The following is a 16765-nucleotide window of genomic DNA, read 5'->3' as shown; positions in this document are numbered from 1 at the left end:
TGTTGCAGAATTTTCCAGGTATTTTGTTTTTTCTTTAAAACACAGAATTCTAGCCCATTACACTTTACCCCGTGAAAAATGAGTCAAAAACATTCTTTTTTTGGTGATTCTGTATTCATAATGGTCCATATCGGATTATATGCTGGTATTGCATAGTTAAAAGAAATAACAATACTACTAATAATGATTTACTTTGATGACATGCTTTACATTGAGTTAAATCAAGTTATTAACTATATAAATTCCGTGCTGAAACACGTCAGTCCGTCCTTACCAACTCCGTACTATGTTTAGTTTGGCCTGTCTCAGCCGCCGTTGTTTAGTTTCCATGGCTACAGAGGAAGCGTTGCGGTAGTTCGACTTGCAGTTTGCGAAGCCAGAAAGGAAAGGGACAACATGGTGCGGAGTGAGTATGATTTAAATACATACAAGTATTTGTGACTGGCGATTTTCCGTGATTGACATAAACACAGTATGTTCTGCCCTGTTTGCGTTTACCTCGTGCTTGGGCCCGCCGGTAGACTAATCGTACGTCGGGGAGTTGGCTGTTTATCGTGTACTGTAGTGGCGTCCACCGAAAAAGGGTGCCGTTTAGAAGTTGACGAGTCGGGGAAATCTATTGAACCTGTTAAACAGACTATTTATACCTGTACCTGAGGCCACTGAACACGTGCTCGATGCAATATGCCGTCGGAAGATACTGGAGGAGTGGAGTTCGCTTTAGTTTGCAATGCAAATCTCCCTCGTGTACTAGTAGTGTCTGGTTTGCAATGACAGTCAAACGAAGTATACGTCTTCATGAACGATATACTGTACTCAATAAGTGTTATTTACGACTATACTGATCAGAAAATCGGGCCACGCATCGATTTCAGTTAATCATTCCATAACATTATTGCGCCATTCCCATTCAATGATATTCAACTGCAGAGCCGCAGTGCCAGGCGTCATCACAGTTAGAAATATATTTATTTTTATGAACTTTGAGCAATCACAGATAAAGTCAGGTGTCGGATTGAAAAGGACAATCGATGCTATTAATGCTACTCCTATCTTATATTCTGCATGTTCTCCCTGTTTTCATGTCTGCATGTTTTTATTCTCTCTGGGCTGTTTGTTTTTTTTTCCCCCTCCCTAACTCCCAAAAATAAACGGGTTATGTCAACTGGGATGTCTAAATTGGCCTTTTGTTTGCGTGAACAGTAGCATTCATAATTTTGGAGTCATCTAGAAATATGATTTTTGGTAGAATTTGATACTTTTTTTAAATCAACACACCATTAAAATGAATTAAAATACATGCTAGATACAATTAGTGTTTCTAAAGGCGATTACCATTTGAAGTGACTGATTTTTTCATTTATAATTCCCATATGAATGTAAAACCCCATTTCCAGTTGCCGTTCCTTTAGTGCCCTAATGGTCAATTCCCTTTTTGTGTCTGTAATTAGTCATGTTTTACTCTTTGAGTAGTGAATATTTTTTTCAGCAGCTGGCAGGAATGCGCATCGGAGCAGCTGCTTTTTGCCCGAGCTGTCTTCATACAGGCGCCACCCGGCTCTGGCGAGACACTGAAGCAAACGTGCAAAGCAAAATGCTCCGTGGACAGTGATTTGCGTATTATTGCTGAATGGGACTCTGACTTATTGGACTCCCGATTTTGATGCAAGTGATCTGGAGATCGAAAACAAAAGTTATGTACCAGCGTCAGCTGATTGGTTCGTCAGCCGATCGTAGTGCTGAACTCGTTCGCGTAGCGGCCGGTGTTCTGACGATTTGTCCTACTTTGTCGAAGTATCGTAGTTTATTGTAAGTCGTAACATTAAACTTATAACGTTATACCATGTCATCATTTAACATGTTGTATTTAGAAGTCGTCTATCAAATTTATGGAAATGTTAACATTTCTCAATTTATTCTATATGCATCATTTAATGCCCGAAAGAGACACAGCCCGATGCAAAGATTTCACAAGACGGTCATTACTCGTGCATGGATACAATGGCCTGTACAAGATTAAAAGTCACACATGCAAAATATACAACTTATAAAATGTTGACAGTAAATACCTATGCAGTAAACTGTAATAAATGCATTCATGTAGTAAGGCTAAGTTGCGTAATTTTGTTCTGCGCATGCGTAGTATTAGTGAGTAGATCATTTCAATGGGTACGATGTTTCGTTAGACACTCCTACATGTTGTTATATGTCGACATCCACCTCGAAAGTGTTAAATGCTAAATGGTTTTTACAAAACCTTTATTATTGTGTTATTATTATTTACAAACTAGCTGTGCTACCCATATTTTTATTTTATTGATTTTTATTGTTTATTAGAAGCAAATAAGCATCCAATCAAATCAAACTTAACAAACCAAAATTAAAACCCCACCGAAGAGAAAGAAAAGAGAGCCAACAACAATGGCAAATCTTTTAAAGCCACAAAGTAAGAAGCATATCCTTTTCCCCAGTATGCAGTAGACACTCATTCTAAAATGTTATTGATCAGATCCTGCCAGGTTTTAAAAAAAGTTTTGAACAGATCGTCTAGGTGAGGATTTGATTTTTTCCAATTTCAAATTGTAAAGGACATCAGTTACTCAGTGACTTAAAAGAGGTGATACTGTAAGTCTATGTGCTAATAGTGAAGTAAAGGCAATTACATTTGGTTTGTCCTCCTCTACTTTAAGCCCCTCTTGTGAGCCCACCAGACACAGCTGTTAATGGATTAGACGAGATTGTGGCACCCCGGCTGTCTGATGGGCATTGAAAGATTTTTGTTCAAAATGTTGTTAATTTGGTGCAGGCCCAGAACACGTGGCCCAGTGAGGCTGGGGCTCAATTTCAATGTTCACAGGTCGAGTCTTGCCCTGGATGCATTTTTAACAGTTTGAAACGAGATAAATACGCTGAATGAAAGATTTTTTAGTTTGAATGACTGAGTTCTTTGTGCATTTGGAGCTCAAGTGTATTCTGTGCATGGCTGCCTTCCACTCCTTTTCTGAAATATTAAGTGACAGATCCTATCCCTGTTGTTCTCTGGGATCTTCAAAAGGAAAGGAGTTTAAAATGTTTTTTTTTTTTTAATAAATTTATAAATAAGACTGATCGATATTTCTTCTCAAATTGAGATACATGGGAGGTGAGGAAAACTGTGTTGGTTCCATTTAGCAAAGTTTCTAGCTTGAAAGTAGTAGAAAAAATGTATTGATGAGGAGTTAAATTTGAAGCTAAATTGTTCATAGGATGCAAAGACTTAATTTTTGTGCAAATCTCATCCATCCATCCCTTATCCAACCCGCTATATCCTAACTACAGTGTCACGGGGGTCTGCTGGAGCCAATCCCAGCCAACACAGGGTGCAAGGCAGGAAACAAACCCCGGGCAGGGCGCCAGCCCACCGCAGGGCAGGCACGCACACACACACCCGCACACCAAGCACACGCTAGGGACAATTTAGTGCACCTAACCTGCATGTCTTTGGATTCTGGGAGGAAACCGGAGTACCCGGAGGAAACCCACGCAGACACGGGGAAGAACATGCAAACTCCACACAAGGAGGACCCGGGAAGCGAACCCGGGTCCCCTAACTGCGAGGTAGCAGCGCTACTCACTGTGCCGCCCGTGCAAATCTCAAACGTGTCTTAATACAAAATATTTTGCAACAGTTAGAGGTTCTGTCTTCAAGTGTTTCCTACATTGGTTCCATTTTTTGAGTGAATTCAGGCACAATTTGATTAGTGTATTGGTGATAGTTTGAATTTACTGGAGCACAGAGCTGGGACATATACCATACCATACCATACCATATTTATTTGTTGAGCGCTTAAAAACACAGCATTACAACTGACCAAAGCGCTGTACAGTTACAACAAGCAGGACTAAAAGCAAAATATTAAAAATAAACATTAAGAGAGAATTAAAACAGAGATACTAAAAACAGGTCAAGGGACCAAATAAAATAGAGAAAATAGCAAAAGACAAGTGGAAAATGAAACAGGTTAAGAATTAAAAGCCAATGTGAAGAAGTGCGTTTTTAGGCGAGATTTGAATGTGGCGACTGAAGCGGCTCGCCTCACCACTAAGAGCCTGGGTGCACAGACGGAGAAAGCCCTTTCACCACGAGCTTTAAAACGTGCCTTGGGAACGGTTAGGAGCAGCTGATCTGCGGATCTAAGAACACGAGGGGGATTGTGACAATGGAGCAAGACACTCAAATAGGCGGGGCTAGACCGTTTAATGCCTTATAGGTTAGGAGGAGAATCTTAAAATCGATTCTGAATCTAACCGGCAGCCAGTGAAGGGTTTTCAAAATTGGTGAAATGTGTTGGATTCTGCTACTTCCAGTTAGAAGCCTTGCAGCCACATTTTGAGCCAGTTGGAGTCTAGAAAGTGTGGCTTTACTGATACCAAAAAGGCAGGAATTAGAGTAGTCAAGCCGGGACGTAATGAATGCATGAATTACTGATTCCAGGAGGTGGTTAGAAAGAATAGGCTTGAGTTTGGCGATTCGCCTTAGATGGAAAAAGCAGGATTTTACTGTGCTGTTGACTTGAGCATCCATTTTCAGGAACGTATCCATTTTGATTCCAAGATTGGAGACAGACGAAGTTACTGGAATGGGAAGAGAAACGAGGCCAAGGGGTGGAGCCTGTTTGCAGTCGGGACTAAAAACAATGACCTCGGTTTTTGAATCGTTCAGGTGAAGGAAGTTTACAGCCAGCCAGTCCTTAATGTCAGCTAGGCAGTCGAGGAGAGGTTTGGTGGAGTCAGTTGGCTTGAGGGAGAAATAAATTTGGCAGTCGTCAGCATATAGGTGATATGAAATTGCATGCTTTCTAAAAATTGCACCTAAAGGCAGGATGTAGATTGAAAAAAGTAGTGGCCCTAAAATGGAACCCTGGGGAACCCCACATGGGAGTGGGACTGATTCAAATGAAAAATCGTCTAGCATGACTCTGAGAGTCCTGTTGCAGAAATATGACCTGAACCAGTCGAGGGCTAAGCCAGATACACCAGCCCATATATAGAAGTACTGCAAGATTTGAGTTCTATTGCAGCCCCAGGCTTGTGTATATTCATTGATTTTTGTCAGTATCCAGGTCTCCATAGCCTGTATATTTGCTGCCCACTAATAGCATTGAAAGATAGGCAGTGCCATGCCCTCTTCTGCTTTAGATCGTCATAGAGTCACCCTTTGGATGCATGGATGTTTTGAATTCCAAACAAATAAGGTTATGATTGAAGTATCTATCTATCTATCTATCTATCTATCTATCTATCTATCTATCTATCTATCTATCTATCTATCTATCTATCTATCTATTATATAGTGCCTTTCATTTCCAGCTATCTATCTATTAAATAATGCCCTTCTTTTCTATCTATCTATCTATCTATCTATCTATCTATCTATCTATCTATCTATCTATCTATCTATCTATCTTTAGATGCTTCATCAGGAACATTTGTACCAATCTCTCTTTTGGGCTCCTAAAAAAACAAAAATGATGTTTTATGATGGATTTTGTGTCATTTGTATTAATTCATGTCTGCTTTTCAATCTTCCCATATTTTTTTCTTGTACAGTTTGTTTGTTTTTTTTTAAACTGCATGTTTTTCTCCCTCCTGGTACAAAGTAGCCCTACCCGTTGATTCTGTCAGAAAAAAAGATAAAAGTAAAAAAGTTTCAGTTATCTCGCGGAAGACACACGTTTTATTAATGACACATAATTATCTAAGTCTGTAACAACCTCCCAAATTGCCCATCATGATCGTCCAAAAAATGCCCTGAAGGGTATTAGCCATCAGGTCGACCTGTCACCCAGCGTGAAGTGGAAAAGGTGTTTGAATTTAGATTTTATTTTACTCTTGATCCACATGACCGATTGTGCTGATTTTTTCAAAAAATGTGTTAAATACTTGTATCAAGACATGTGCAAAGTATTGTGTAATTTGGTTTTATATTTTTAAAGTTATTAATATTTTTTCAATTTTAACTGCCCCAGTTACTAATGTTCCATATTTTAAATCTATAATAAATCGTGATTTTAATTAATGGTGACACTTAATAACCTTTAGTAATTGAAAAAGGGTGTTTTGATGTACCATCTTTCCTTTTAAATCGTAATTATCTTCTTTTATCTGCTCAGAAAGCAAAAAAATACTTTCGGGAGCATTTGTATCTTTTATTCTTAATTAAGCATATTTTGGAATAACTGATCAGTTTTTAACAGCTGGGTGTCGTTTATGTATTAGTACATGAATGTCTCTGAACGTCCTGATCGTTTTGATGGTCCGTGGTGAGCAGAAAACAATCCATTCAAGTAGCGGCACTTCAGCAAAAACTCGCAAGAGATAATGCATGTTGAGACGGCTTTATGAGCGCTCATTTCCCGGTGGAGCGCCCCCTAGATGGTTCTATTTTTTTTTTCTAGCGGTACTTCATCAAAAACTCGCAAGAGATAAACACGTTGGGACGTCTTTATAAGCGCTCAGCGCCCGGTGTAGCACCCGCTAGATGGTTCTATTTTTTTCTATTACCGGTGTACTATACTGTACATGATTTTAATATTTAACCCTTTTCAGAATATTGCGTGATATGTGTAATGAGTGGATATTTTTGCCTGTTTATTTTAAATGTCTCTTATTTTTACTGCTTTGTTTTACAGAAGCAATATGTTTTTATGTAATGGTCGTGCACGAATATTTATTTTTTTATTTTATTTTAATAATAAATATAAGTTGCTATATGAAATATAAACTGATAGTTTTGATACGCAGAAAAATAGATTTCAGGTATGAAGAGCCTTGCTTGGACATCGAGAAATGGAGCTTTTTCACATATAAATAATATATATATATATATATATATATATATATATATATATATATATATATATATATATATATATATAAAATAACAAACATGTTAATCTTGCTATCCGGAAGAGTTTTCAAGCACACTGGATGAAGACCTCTGAAAATTTGGAAGTTTCACTGATCTTTGACATCATATATAAGGTAAGATTATTCAAGTTTTGTGCTTTCTGTACATTGCTTAAGTGTTTTTTTTTTTTTGTACATATTTAACTTGTGCATGTAATGTATTATATAATTAAGATGCATTGTGATGTAAACTAATTAATCAAATTTGTCCTTTCATTCTTTTACTTAACCTGCTTCCTATGGTCTCATTAATAACAGTGCACTGCTTAAAAATGCAGACATATATGCATTTGAAGCATAAGGTATAGCTGTAACAAAATCCAATACTAATCAATTTTTCCATCCAGCCACCTTCCTAACCGACTTATAGGGCAGGACACAGCTGAAGCCTATGCCAGTCCTTCACAGGGTGAACACACACACACTCTTTCTCACACACATCCACGCACACACACACATCAGGGCCAGTTTAGTGTTACCCACCCACCTAACCTGCATGTCTTTAGACTGTGGGAGTAAATCCACATGAACATGGAGAGAACATGAAAACTCTGTACAGGAGCACTTGGGACATAAACCTTGGTCTTCTTGTTATGAGGCAGGAGCAGCACCACTGAGTTACTCTGCCATCTGATGATATTCATTATAGAAAAATGAATTCTTTAATTAAATAGGTTAGTGGTGCTGAGGAATTGCAGCTAATATAGCCTTAAAGAAAAGGCATATGACACACCAGTGAAATATGAAAAAGCTTCTGATATAAATCTTGAGCATAGAAACAATCAGAAGTTTTTTTTTTCTTTTTCTTTCTATAGTTAAACAATTTTTCTAAAATATGCATTTAATTTGAGGATTCTACTTAATTGTAATTCATGCTTTTCCATGCTAACATATTTTGTGCATTTTCTTTAACCCTTCTGGATGGCATGATTGTTCAGCTCGGTGCCACAGTGGCAGTGCGGCTCTCTTGCAGTTAGGAGACCAGAATTTTCATTGCAGGTCCTCCCTGTGTGGCGTCTCCATGTTCTCCCTGTGTCTGCATGGGTTTCCCCAGGTGCTTCTCCCCCACAATCCAAAGACATGCAGGTTATGTGTATTTGCCAATACTAGACTGGTCCTGGTGTGTGTGTGTGTGTGTGTGTGTGTGTGTGTTCACCATGTAAACTGAACTGAACAGATGCTGTTCCTGCCTCTAGTCCTTGCTTGCTGGGATAGGCTCCTGCTACCTGCAACCTTGTCCTGGTTTAGAAAGTGGATGGTTAAATGGATGGATTGCTTTGTGAGATTTATACAACAAGGGGGTCTGAATGTTATCACAAGTAGGGTCTGTCAAATTCAGATAAACAATCAATGAAGTAACCCACAAGAATACAATATCTTAGTTAGGCCTGAAGCCTTTCAATACAAAACAACTACTGAAAGTACAGTGAGTACAAACAACGTCAAATACAAACTTTAAAGATGACAGGTTCATTCCGAACTAATAACATATGACTGTAAAATCATGAAATTAAGAGGTCAGACAATGTAAAGATGACCATCTGATTAGAGAGTGTGCTGGCCTTGTAGAAGAGCAGGGCCAAGACGGGCTGATTCTGTACCCTTTTTAATGGAAGAGAGAAATCGATCTTTAAAACAAATCACATTTCTTACACTGCCTTAAGAAAAATGCTTAAGTATCACATTGTACAACTTAAAATGACTGTGATTGTAAACTTGAATAAGCAGGTTTTGTAAATGAGCGGATGAACAAATAAAATAATTTAAATTTCACATATTCTTTAATTTGTCAGGAAATGGAAAGAACAGAAAATGAACAATAAATCTCATTGATTTTTTCAGCTGCTGTATTCTTGTACAACACCATAAAGGGGATCTTCAGGGGGCAGTGTGATAATGGAGAAGTGCCACCACATCATGGCATCGGGCCCAACAGTACAAGAGAGGGTGAAGAAAGCTTTAGGCAGCTGCCCTGAAGGAGAGGAGATGGCAGAGACGTTCAGATCACTCACAGTCTGACAAGAATGAAATCTGAACACAGAAAAACAAACGTGAAGTACCTCAGGATCACAAGATGTCAGCTGAATGTGTGGCTTGAACATCCGGTCAGAGTCTGTTACTGAGAGTTTGAAATGTTTATTACACTGACTCATTATTGCATTATGAATTAAATATTTAATTAGTATGACAATTGTTTTGTTTAATAAAAACAACTACACTGACATTTGTACTTGTAATATTTTGTTCAATAAAAATATTTTTTCCTGAATTATGTTTTTGTATTATTTGTTCTCTGTTATTTTGTTTGTGATTACATTGTTTGATGGAGTGTATAAAACATTTACTTTAGTCTGGTATGGACTATTTCTTTATAAAATATACATTATTTTACAAAAAAAACAAATATGTTTAGTGAATGGAGGAGGGTTGTTGTGAATGTAGAGTTTTATTTGAAATTTCAGTTTTACAAATTTGACTTAAGAAACTACTTTGTGAAAATTAAGTTTGGATGGCGACATGGTGGTCTTTGTCTTATATTGTAATAATACAGTTACTATTCTCCCTTATGTTGCCATTTTTAAACATAGTTTATTTAAGTTTAAATATAATATTTTAAGGATTTCAAAACTTAGAAATACTATTCTGCATTTTTAAACAGAATAGTTATTACCTGACATTCTGTGGTTGCACTTCTATATGTTTTGGGTGTACAGCACAAGGAACAGAAAGGTCAGCACAACTGATGACCACCGCTGACCAGCTGGCCTTTGTAACTCAAGGCACTCTGAGCTCACATTACAGGAAAGAAGAAAAGAAATTCAAAAATCACAGTAGTTTTCAGTAAGTTGGATTAATCAATAACTTCATATAACCAGGTGCTGGCCACATTTACACAAGGCTTGTCTCCATTAAAGTTTTAATTCACTTTTTTGCATTTAAAACTATTTAGTCTGAGTTCCAGTGGAGTGTTACATTCATAAAGCAGTCTCAGTGGTCGTGTGGTGGGCCTTAGAGAGGAGCAGAAACAACTCGAGACACAAATCAGAATTGTGTTAGGCCTCTGACACGTCACTGTGCCTTAATAAGAAAACCTTCATACTTTGTTAGCAATCAATCGTTATTGCTAGGATTCCTTATATTAATTCTTTTACTTTTTATAAAACTCACATTAATTTACTAGGCCTTTGATTTCCTTTTTTTAATATAAAACTACATTATTGTTAATCATTATTAATATTTTCTGTTGTGACCTAATCCTCCTGACAAATTTCTCTTTCTTCAAATTGCATCTTCTTGCAAGCCTCAGAGGGGAAGCAAAATTTACCTTTAGTTCAAATTGAAATTACTTAAGCAACAACATTTTTAAAAAGCAGAAATACACCAATTCAGCCTAATCAGCCTGTCTTTGTGAGACTTGAGGATGTTTGCAGGTAAGCCTTCGTTCACAAAAATACACAAATACAACATGGAATTTATCAGCACAACACACTGACTTTTAAAACTTGAAGCCTCACATCTTAGCTCATGTATCAGACATCAACACCTGAACAACAATCTATCAGGATTAGAGCTCGGCCTAACAGTCCACCTCATCTTATCTTGGCAGTGAAGAGAATAGGAAAGAAGGAGAGGGTGCAGGAGTGACATTAATGACTCAATATAAAAGTTAAATATGTCTGTATAGCTAAAAAATTCACATCTATCTGTGTATTAATACTGTAGTGTATCCAGCATGAAGTATTATGGTGCTATAGCCTTTCAACAAACAATGTGCTAAAACCAGGAACCTACTAAGGTTAAGATTAATGTTTAAAACAAATATAAATAGAAAAATATTTTTTAAAAAGTCACCTTTTTGTGTTACAAAAGTGCCAATTGTGTTACAAAATAACCATTTTTTGGCTTGTTACTTAAGGGCCTGACTTGTGTTACAAAAAGGCCCTACAAGCTACAAATGTTCCCTGTGCTGTGGTACAAATGTGCCTTAAAGTTACAAAATGTCCCTACTAGAGGTACAAATGTTCCCTGTAGGTTACAAATGGGCCATTTAGTAGTTACAAAAAGGCCCTAACATCTATCTATCTATCTATCTATCTATCTATCTATCTATCTATCTATCTATCTATCTATCTATCTATCTATCTATCTATCTATCTATCTATCTTCTATCTATCTATCTATCTATCTATCTATCTATCTATCTATCTATCTATCTATCTAGTGCCTTTATCTATCTTTAATATATCTATCTATCTATCTATCTATCTATCTATCTATCTATCTATCTATCTATCTATTATATAGTGCCTTTAATATCTATCTATCTATCTATCTATCTATCTATCTATCTATCTATCTATCTATCTATCTATCTATCTATCTATCTAATCATAAAAGAAAATCTTGAGATGAGACTATTGCCAAGAGAGTTTTTCAAGTCCCGCCCTCCCCTCACACATTTCCGATTAACGGCCCACACCCGCGGTCCTCTCACCTCTCATTCATGTGAATGCTTTTGTCAGACACGGTTCTTGCACTCTCAGCTCTTATAAATTTTCACGTTTTCCTCACTTTAAGTTCCCAATAAAAGAAGACGTATTATGTTCAAATCTTATTGAAGGATTTTATCCCGAAGGGTTATCAACAGAAGAAATGAGTACACGGGCAATCCTAGCACCGAGAAACGATGAAGTCAAATGAATTAACGTGAAAATTGTCGATTGGTTAAATGCGTATCAATAGGCTACGCTAAAGCAGTTGGTGGTGATGGTGCAGAAGATGAAAACATCAACTTACAATATCACGAAGAATATCTACAACCATTAACACTGTCTGGTCTTCCTCCACACGAATTACTTTTGAAAGAAAAACGTATCGTAATGTTATTGCATAATTCATGTCTGAGTGATGAGGTATGCAATGGGACGAGATTAGCTGTATTCAAAATTGGGCGAACAATTCTGACGTTTAAAATTTGAACAGGCAACAAGAAAGGTAATGTAGTCCATCTAACATGAGACACCAAAGGAGGTCTCGATATGCCAGTGGTATTAAAACGTTTAGAGTTTCCCGTTAGAATAGCTTTTGCAAAGACAATTAACAAATCACAGAGACAAGCATTCAAAAAAGTTGGTTTATTTATGAGAGAGAAAGAAACGAAATTCACTACCAGGCAGTTTTACGGTGCATTGTCATGATGCAAGTCAAACCGCGGAATCAAAATTCAATGCGATTTTGAAAAGTTAATTCCAAATATTGTTGCAGTTTTACAATAAAAGTTTCAGTTTAAAAAGTATTTGCGTGTTAATTTCAAAGACAAACAGAACGAATACCTCTAACACAACAAGAAAACTAATTTCCTTTCAATTTATTACATTTTCTATTTTTTACTATGGTTAATTACTCTCTGTAATGTAAAATAGTTAAGTCTGTTATCAGGGCTGTGGAGTTGGAGTCGAGGAGTCAGAGACAATTTTGGGTACAAAAGTGTAATTACTCCCACTCCTAATAAATTTAAATTGTAATGAAAAAAATACAGCAAATATGAATGTTCCATTTCACAAACAATAGTCCTAATGAAGTACTCGTCTGATGTAAGAATAAAGCCCAGTGCATAGCTGTGTTACTACTAGTGTGAAGTTCAGCTGAGCGATTATACAACCTGACGTTCACATATTGAAATCTGGATTATGGTACATTACAAAAAGAGTTTTCATTTTATTTCAGATATAATGTGTTTAGGGCGGCACAGGGGCACAGTGGGTAGCACTGCTGCCTCACAGTAAGGAGACCTGGGTTCGTTTCCTGGGTCCTCCCTGCGTGGAGTTTGCATGTTCTCCCATTTCCTCCCACAGTCCAAAGACATGCAGGTTAGGAGCATTGGAGATTCTAAATTGTCCCTAGTCTGTCTGTGTGTGTGTGTGTACCCTGCGGTGGGCTGGCGCCCTGCCCGGGGTTTGTTTCCAGCCTTGCACCCTGTGTTGGCCCGGGCTTGGCTCCAGCAGACCCCCGTGACCCTGTAGTTAGGATATAGCGGGTTGGATAATGGATGGATGTGTTTAACAAGTTAATCTGAGTGTAAACCAGTGTGATGATGTAGGTGGAGGTGTGTGCTACGGCCTGATGTGTGTTCAGGGGTTCTTGTCTTTTGTTTAACTCTTTGAAGGCTGAATATGTTTTGCAGGCAACTCACTTTTCTGAAAAGCACACAAAGCAAAAGTTTCACATGTCAATCAACGTAAAACGTCTGTTGCTGTGACCGCAGTCAGTGCCTGTTCAGGGTCTCTGGTGGCTGCATAGGGGCAGCTCGATGGCCAGTAGGAATGCATGGTGGGCCGGCTGCCTGGTCTGTCGTCTTGTGGCAGTGTGGCACAATCTGGTTTGTACCACTTGTCATCGTATTGTATTGACCCCCTTCCTTTGACACCCACTGCACGTCTAACCTACCTGGAAAGGGGTCTCTCTTTGAACTGCCTTTCCCGAGGTTTCTTCCATTTTTCCGTACAAGATTTTTTTTTTTGGGAGTTGTTTTGTTTCAGGAAAATGGTTTAAGGGATTAGAACATAAGTAGGCAAAGAATCAGAGAGAAGAGGTCCAATACTTCTATTTTATTTACTTAATCAACTATAATAATCAAACACATATAATGCAGACATACAAAACAAAACAATACTTACAGACATATAAAAGACACAGAGCCATCATCCCAGACCAGTAGACTGAGGGGGCCCGCTTGTCAGTCTTGTCAGAGGACCAACTCATTTTGCCTTTCAAATACCGGCGGTGCGCTGTCCCCACGGTTGAGCCTCCAAAGAAACTGAGGCGAAACCTTCCCTTATATACTAATTGAGCGTCCTTGCCCAAAGCGGCTTACGTGCAAGCAGTGTATACAGAAGTGATTAGTTTCAGCACACACACCTCTCCATGGGACGCGGTGTTGTTTTGCACTTGGTCCTGATGATGACGACACCTGGTACCAAACGGCACACTAAAGTAAGAATTGCGTAGTGAAGCCCCTCGAAGTGAAAAACAAGTCAGCATGCCCCTTTATCCTGACGGAGACGGCGTCTGGTACCAAAAGGCACACAAAAATAGTGAAGCCCCTCGAAGTGAAAAACAAGTCAGCATAACCTTGGCTGTATCTTTAGAACATTCCCGGCTGTTTCTCCCAAAACATTAGTAATGCAGCTGGGTTTCGCGCTGAGCGACCAACGCCCATCTGCTCTCTTGATTCCCCCCCTCTCTTTAGAAAAATCCTTCCATTACAGGAGTTTTTCCTTGTCTTCTCAGAGAGTTAAGGCTGGGGGGCTGTCAAGAGGCAGGGCCTGTTAAAGCCCATTGCGGCACTTCCTGTATGATTTTGGGCCATACAAAAAATAAACTGTATTGTTCTTTAAACTGTAAGTGTCTGTCCCTCTAGGCGAACGTTGCCGTAGGTACATCAGCTGGGGACCGATCAACTGAAGCCGGTACCTCACTTTCATTTTAAATCTCCATCTTCAGATCACTTGCATCAAAATTGGAGTCCGACAAGTCAGAGTCTGATTCGGCGATAATACGTCAAAGGTCATCCACGAAGTATTTTGCTTTGCGCATTCACTTTGGTCTCTCGCCAGACCTCGATGCCATTTTAGAGGTTGTTTGCTCTTCACTACTCACGCATATGCAGGTAAACCAACGAAGCTAACTTTCCTCCTAGCAAAGAGAGTCGAACTGAAACGTAACGGTGAGTTCTATGGCGGATTACCGTCCTCTACCTCTGAATTTCGACAAAAGTCGACATCTGCTCAGAAAGAGTTCAACTGGCCAATACGGTAGAGAGTCGGCTTCCTAGCCAGTAGATCTGTGGTTAAATGACGTGTATGTTGCCTTCCTTCAATCAACATGGAAAATACATTAGCATATTAAATACAGAGGAGTCGAGTCGGGGTCAAAAGTACCGGAGTCGAAGGATTTATCTACCGACTCCACAGCCCTGTCTATTATGCATATGTAACAATTCCCATGAAAATAACAATCTGTTTAAATTGTACATCCACTCCCCATACACGAGCAGCAGGGCCGCAAAGTGGCTAGCGTTTAGCGCCTGCCCGGGGGTTAGCGAGTGAAGTGAGCAGGGGGCAGAGCCCCCTAGTTCCTTAAAAAATGGTTTGTTAATGTATATGGGGATGCTTTGAAATAGAAAAAGAAGCTTGGGAAGGATGGTCATTGTGACAGTGTTGATTCTCCCTGCTAATGTGAGATGGAGGGTAGCGCTACCCATCTATGATCTCTTTTCCACAACTGTTAGAACATTAGAACACTCTAGACAAGAACGGGCCATTCAGCCCAACAAAGCTCGCCAGTCCTATCCACTTAATTCTTATAAAGTAACATCAAGTTCTGTTTTGAAAGTCCCTAACGTTGATGCCCCTGTTGATGCCCCTTGTCTCGTCTTTTGGTGCTGATTGGATATTTGATTACTTTCATTTCTGGCACGATTAAAGCACACTATATTGTAGATAGATAATTAAGAACCTGAATATGGAAGGCACAATATTGTAGTTCGATTAGATATGAACATGACTGTGGAAGGCAGTATATTGTAAATCGATAAATAGATAGATGGTAGGGCTGTTCGATATAACGATATATATCGGATGACAATATGAAAACGTCTATCGCTGCACATTACGCTATCGTTTGTTTCGTGGTGTCGCAAAATAAACTGTTTACGGCAATATTTTTTTCATTGTTTTGATGGCCACCACGTGGATGCAGACACACTAGCATGGCTGATGAAGACGAGGCAACACCAGGTAGCTCCACACAGAAGGACCTTGTTCCTAAACGAGGGGCTACCTCTGTAGTATGGAGATGGTTTGGATTTGAAGAGTCTGACACGGACCAGAAAACGGTACTGTGCAAATTATGCTGCAAACCGATCGCTACCACAGACTCCAACACGACAAACCTCTTCTACCGCCTCCGCAAAAAGCACGTGAGCGAGCATGCAGAGAGTTTACAACTGAGAGGCAGGCCACGTAGGATATTACAGTTGTAAAGGTACTATTTAAACGAGCATGTTAAAAGCTTGGAAGATTAATTGCTACCAAAACAATTTGCTTAAGGCATAATTTTCCCTGCAGCATTTGCTGTCAGCGTTAATCTTGTTAAAATTACTGTAGCGTCTTCCAGACGTAATGACGATCCGAGACGGTCACTTGGTTAGTTCCCTCTTTATTAAACACAAACAAAAAAAATGGTTGCTGTTGGCCACAACCACGCGAACAGACAGCAATCCAAAAACAAACTCTCTTAGCTAGGGGCGACAAGATCGTCGTCCAGTCCTCTTTTTCACAGCGCTAACCCCCCCATCCCTCCGGAACCTCCTTTACCTTCCACTCTATTACAGTCCATCAGAAATAACAGGGACAACAGAATAAATAACTGAGAGGGATGTAAATCACAGAACACAAACTGCAGAACAGAACTCTACAATAAAGAACAGAACGCTACATTACGTTTACGCCACAACTGCATTAACACGGCAAATCTCCGTTAATGAGTTACAGGATCGCCCGTGCTTGGGGCTGGACGGCATCAACACGCTAGCGCCGCCCAGTCCCACGCGACGGGCAATCAGCTGTAACTCATTAACGGAGATTTGCCACACTACGATGCAAATTAACATTTTACTAGAATGTAGCCTAAAAAATATTATATTTAATATTATACATTTAATATATTTTTGTCGTAAGCCTTATTGCTGCTACAGTTTGAAGTACAATGTTTACATTTGGTTTTGACAGTTAATGTTGTATTTATTTTGTTTAAA

General features: G+C 38.9%; 1 protein-coding gene across 1 annotated transcript in view; it reads left to right on the top strand.

Annotated features, from left to right (window-relative positions):
- The first annotated feature begins 363 nt into the window (after positions 1-363).
- dnaaf11 (dynein axonemal assembly factor 11) overlaps positions 364-16765 on the top strand; it is a 93053-nt gene continuing 76651 nt past the window's right edge. Inside the window, exon 1 of the mRNA XM_039753986.1 lies at positions 364-406. Within this exon, the coding sequence (XP_039609920.1) occupies positions 397-406 (10 nt within the window). The 5' untranslated portion in view covers positions 364-396. The remainder of the gene's footprint in view (positions 407-16765) is intronic.

This window comes from Polypterus senegalus, chromosome 5 (genome assembly GCF_016835505.1).
Source record: "Polypterus senegalus isolate Bchr_013 chromosome 5, ASM1683550v1, whole genome shotgun sequence".
NCBI classification, from domain to species: domain Eukaryota; kingdom Metazoa; phylum Chordata; class Cladistia; order Polypteriformes; family Polypteridae; genus Polypterus; species Polypterus senegalus.
Note: the sequence above shows the minus strand (reverse complement) of the source record. Positions and strands in the feature narration are given on the sequence as shown.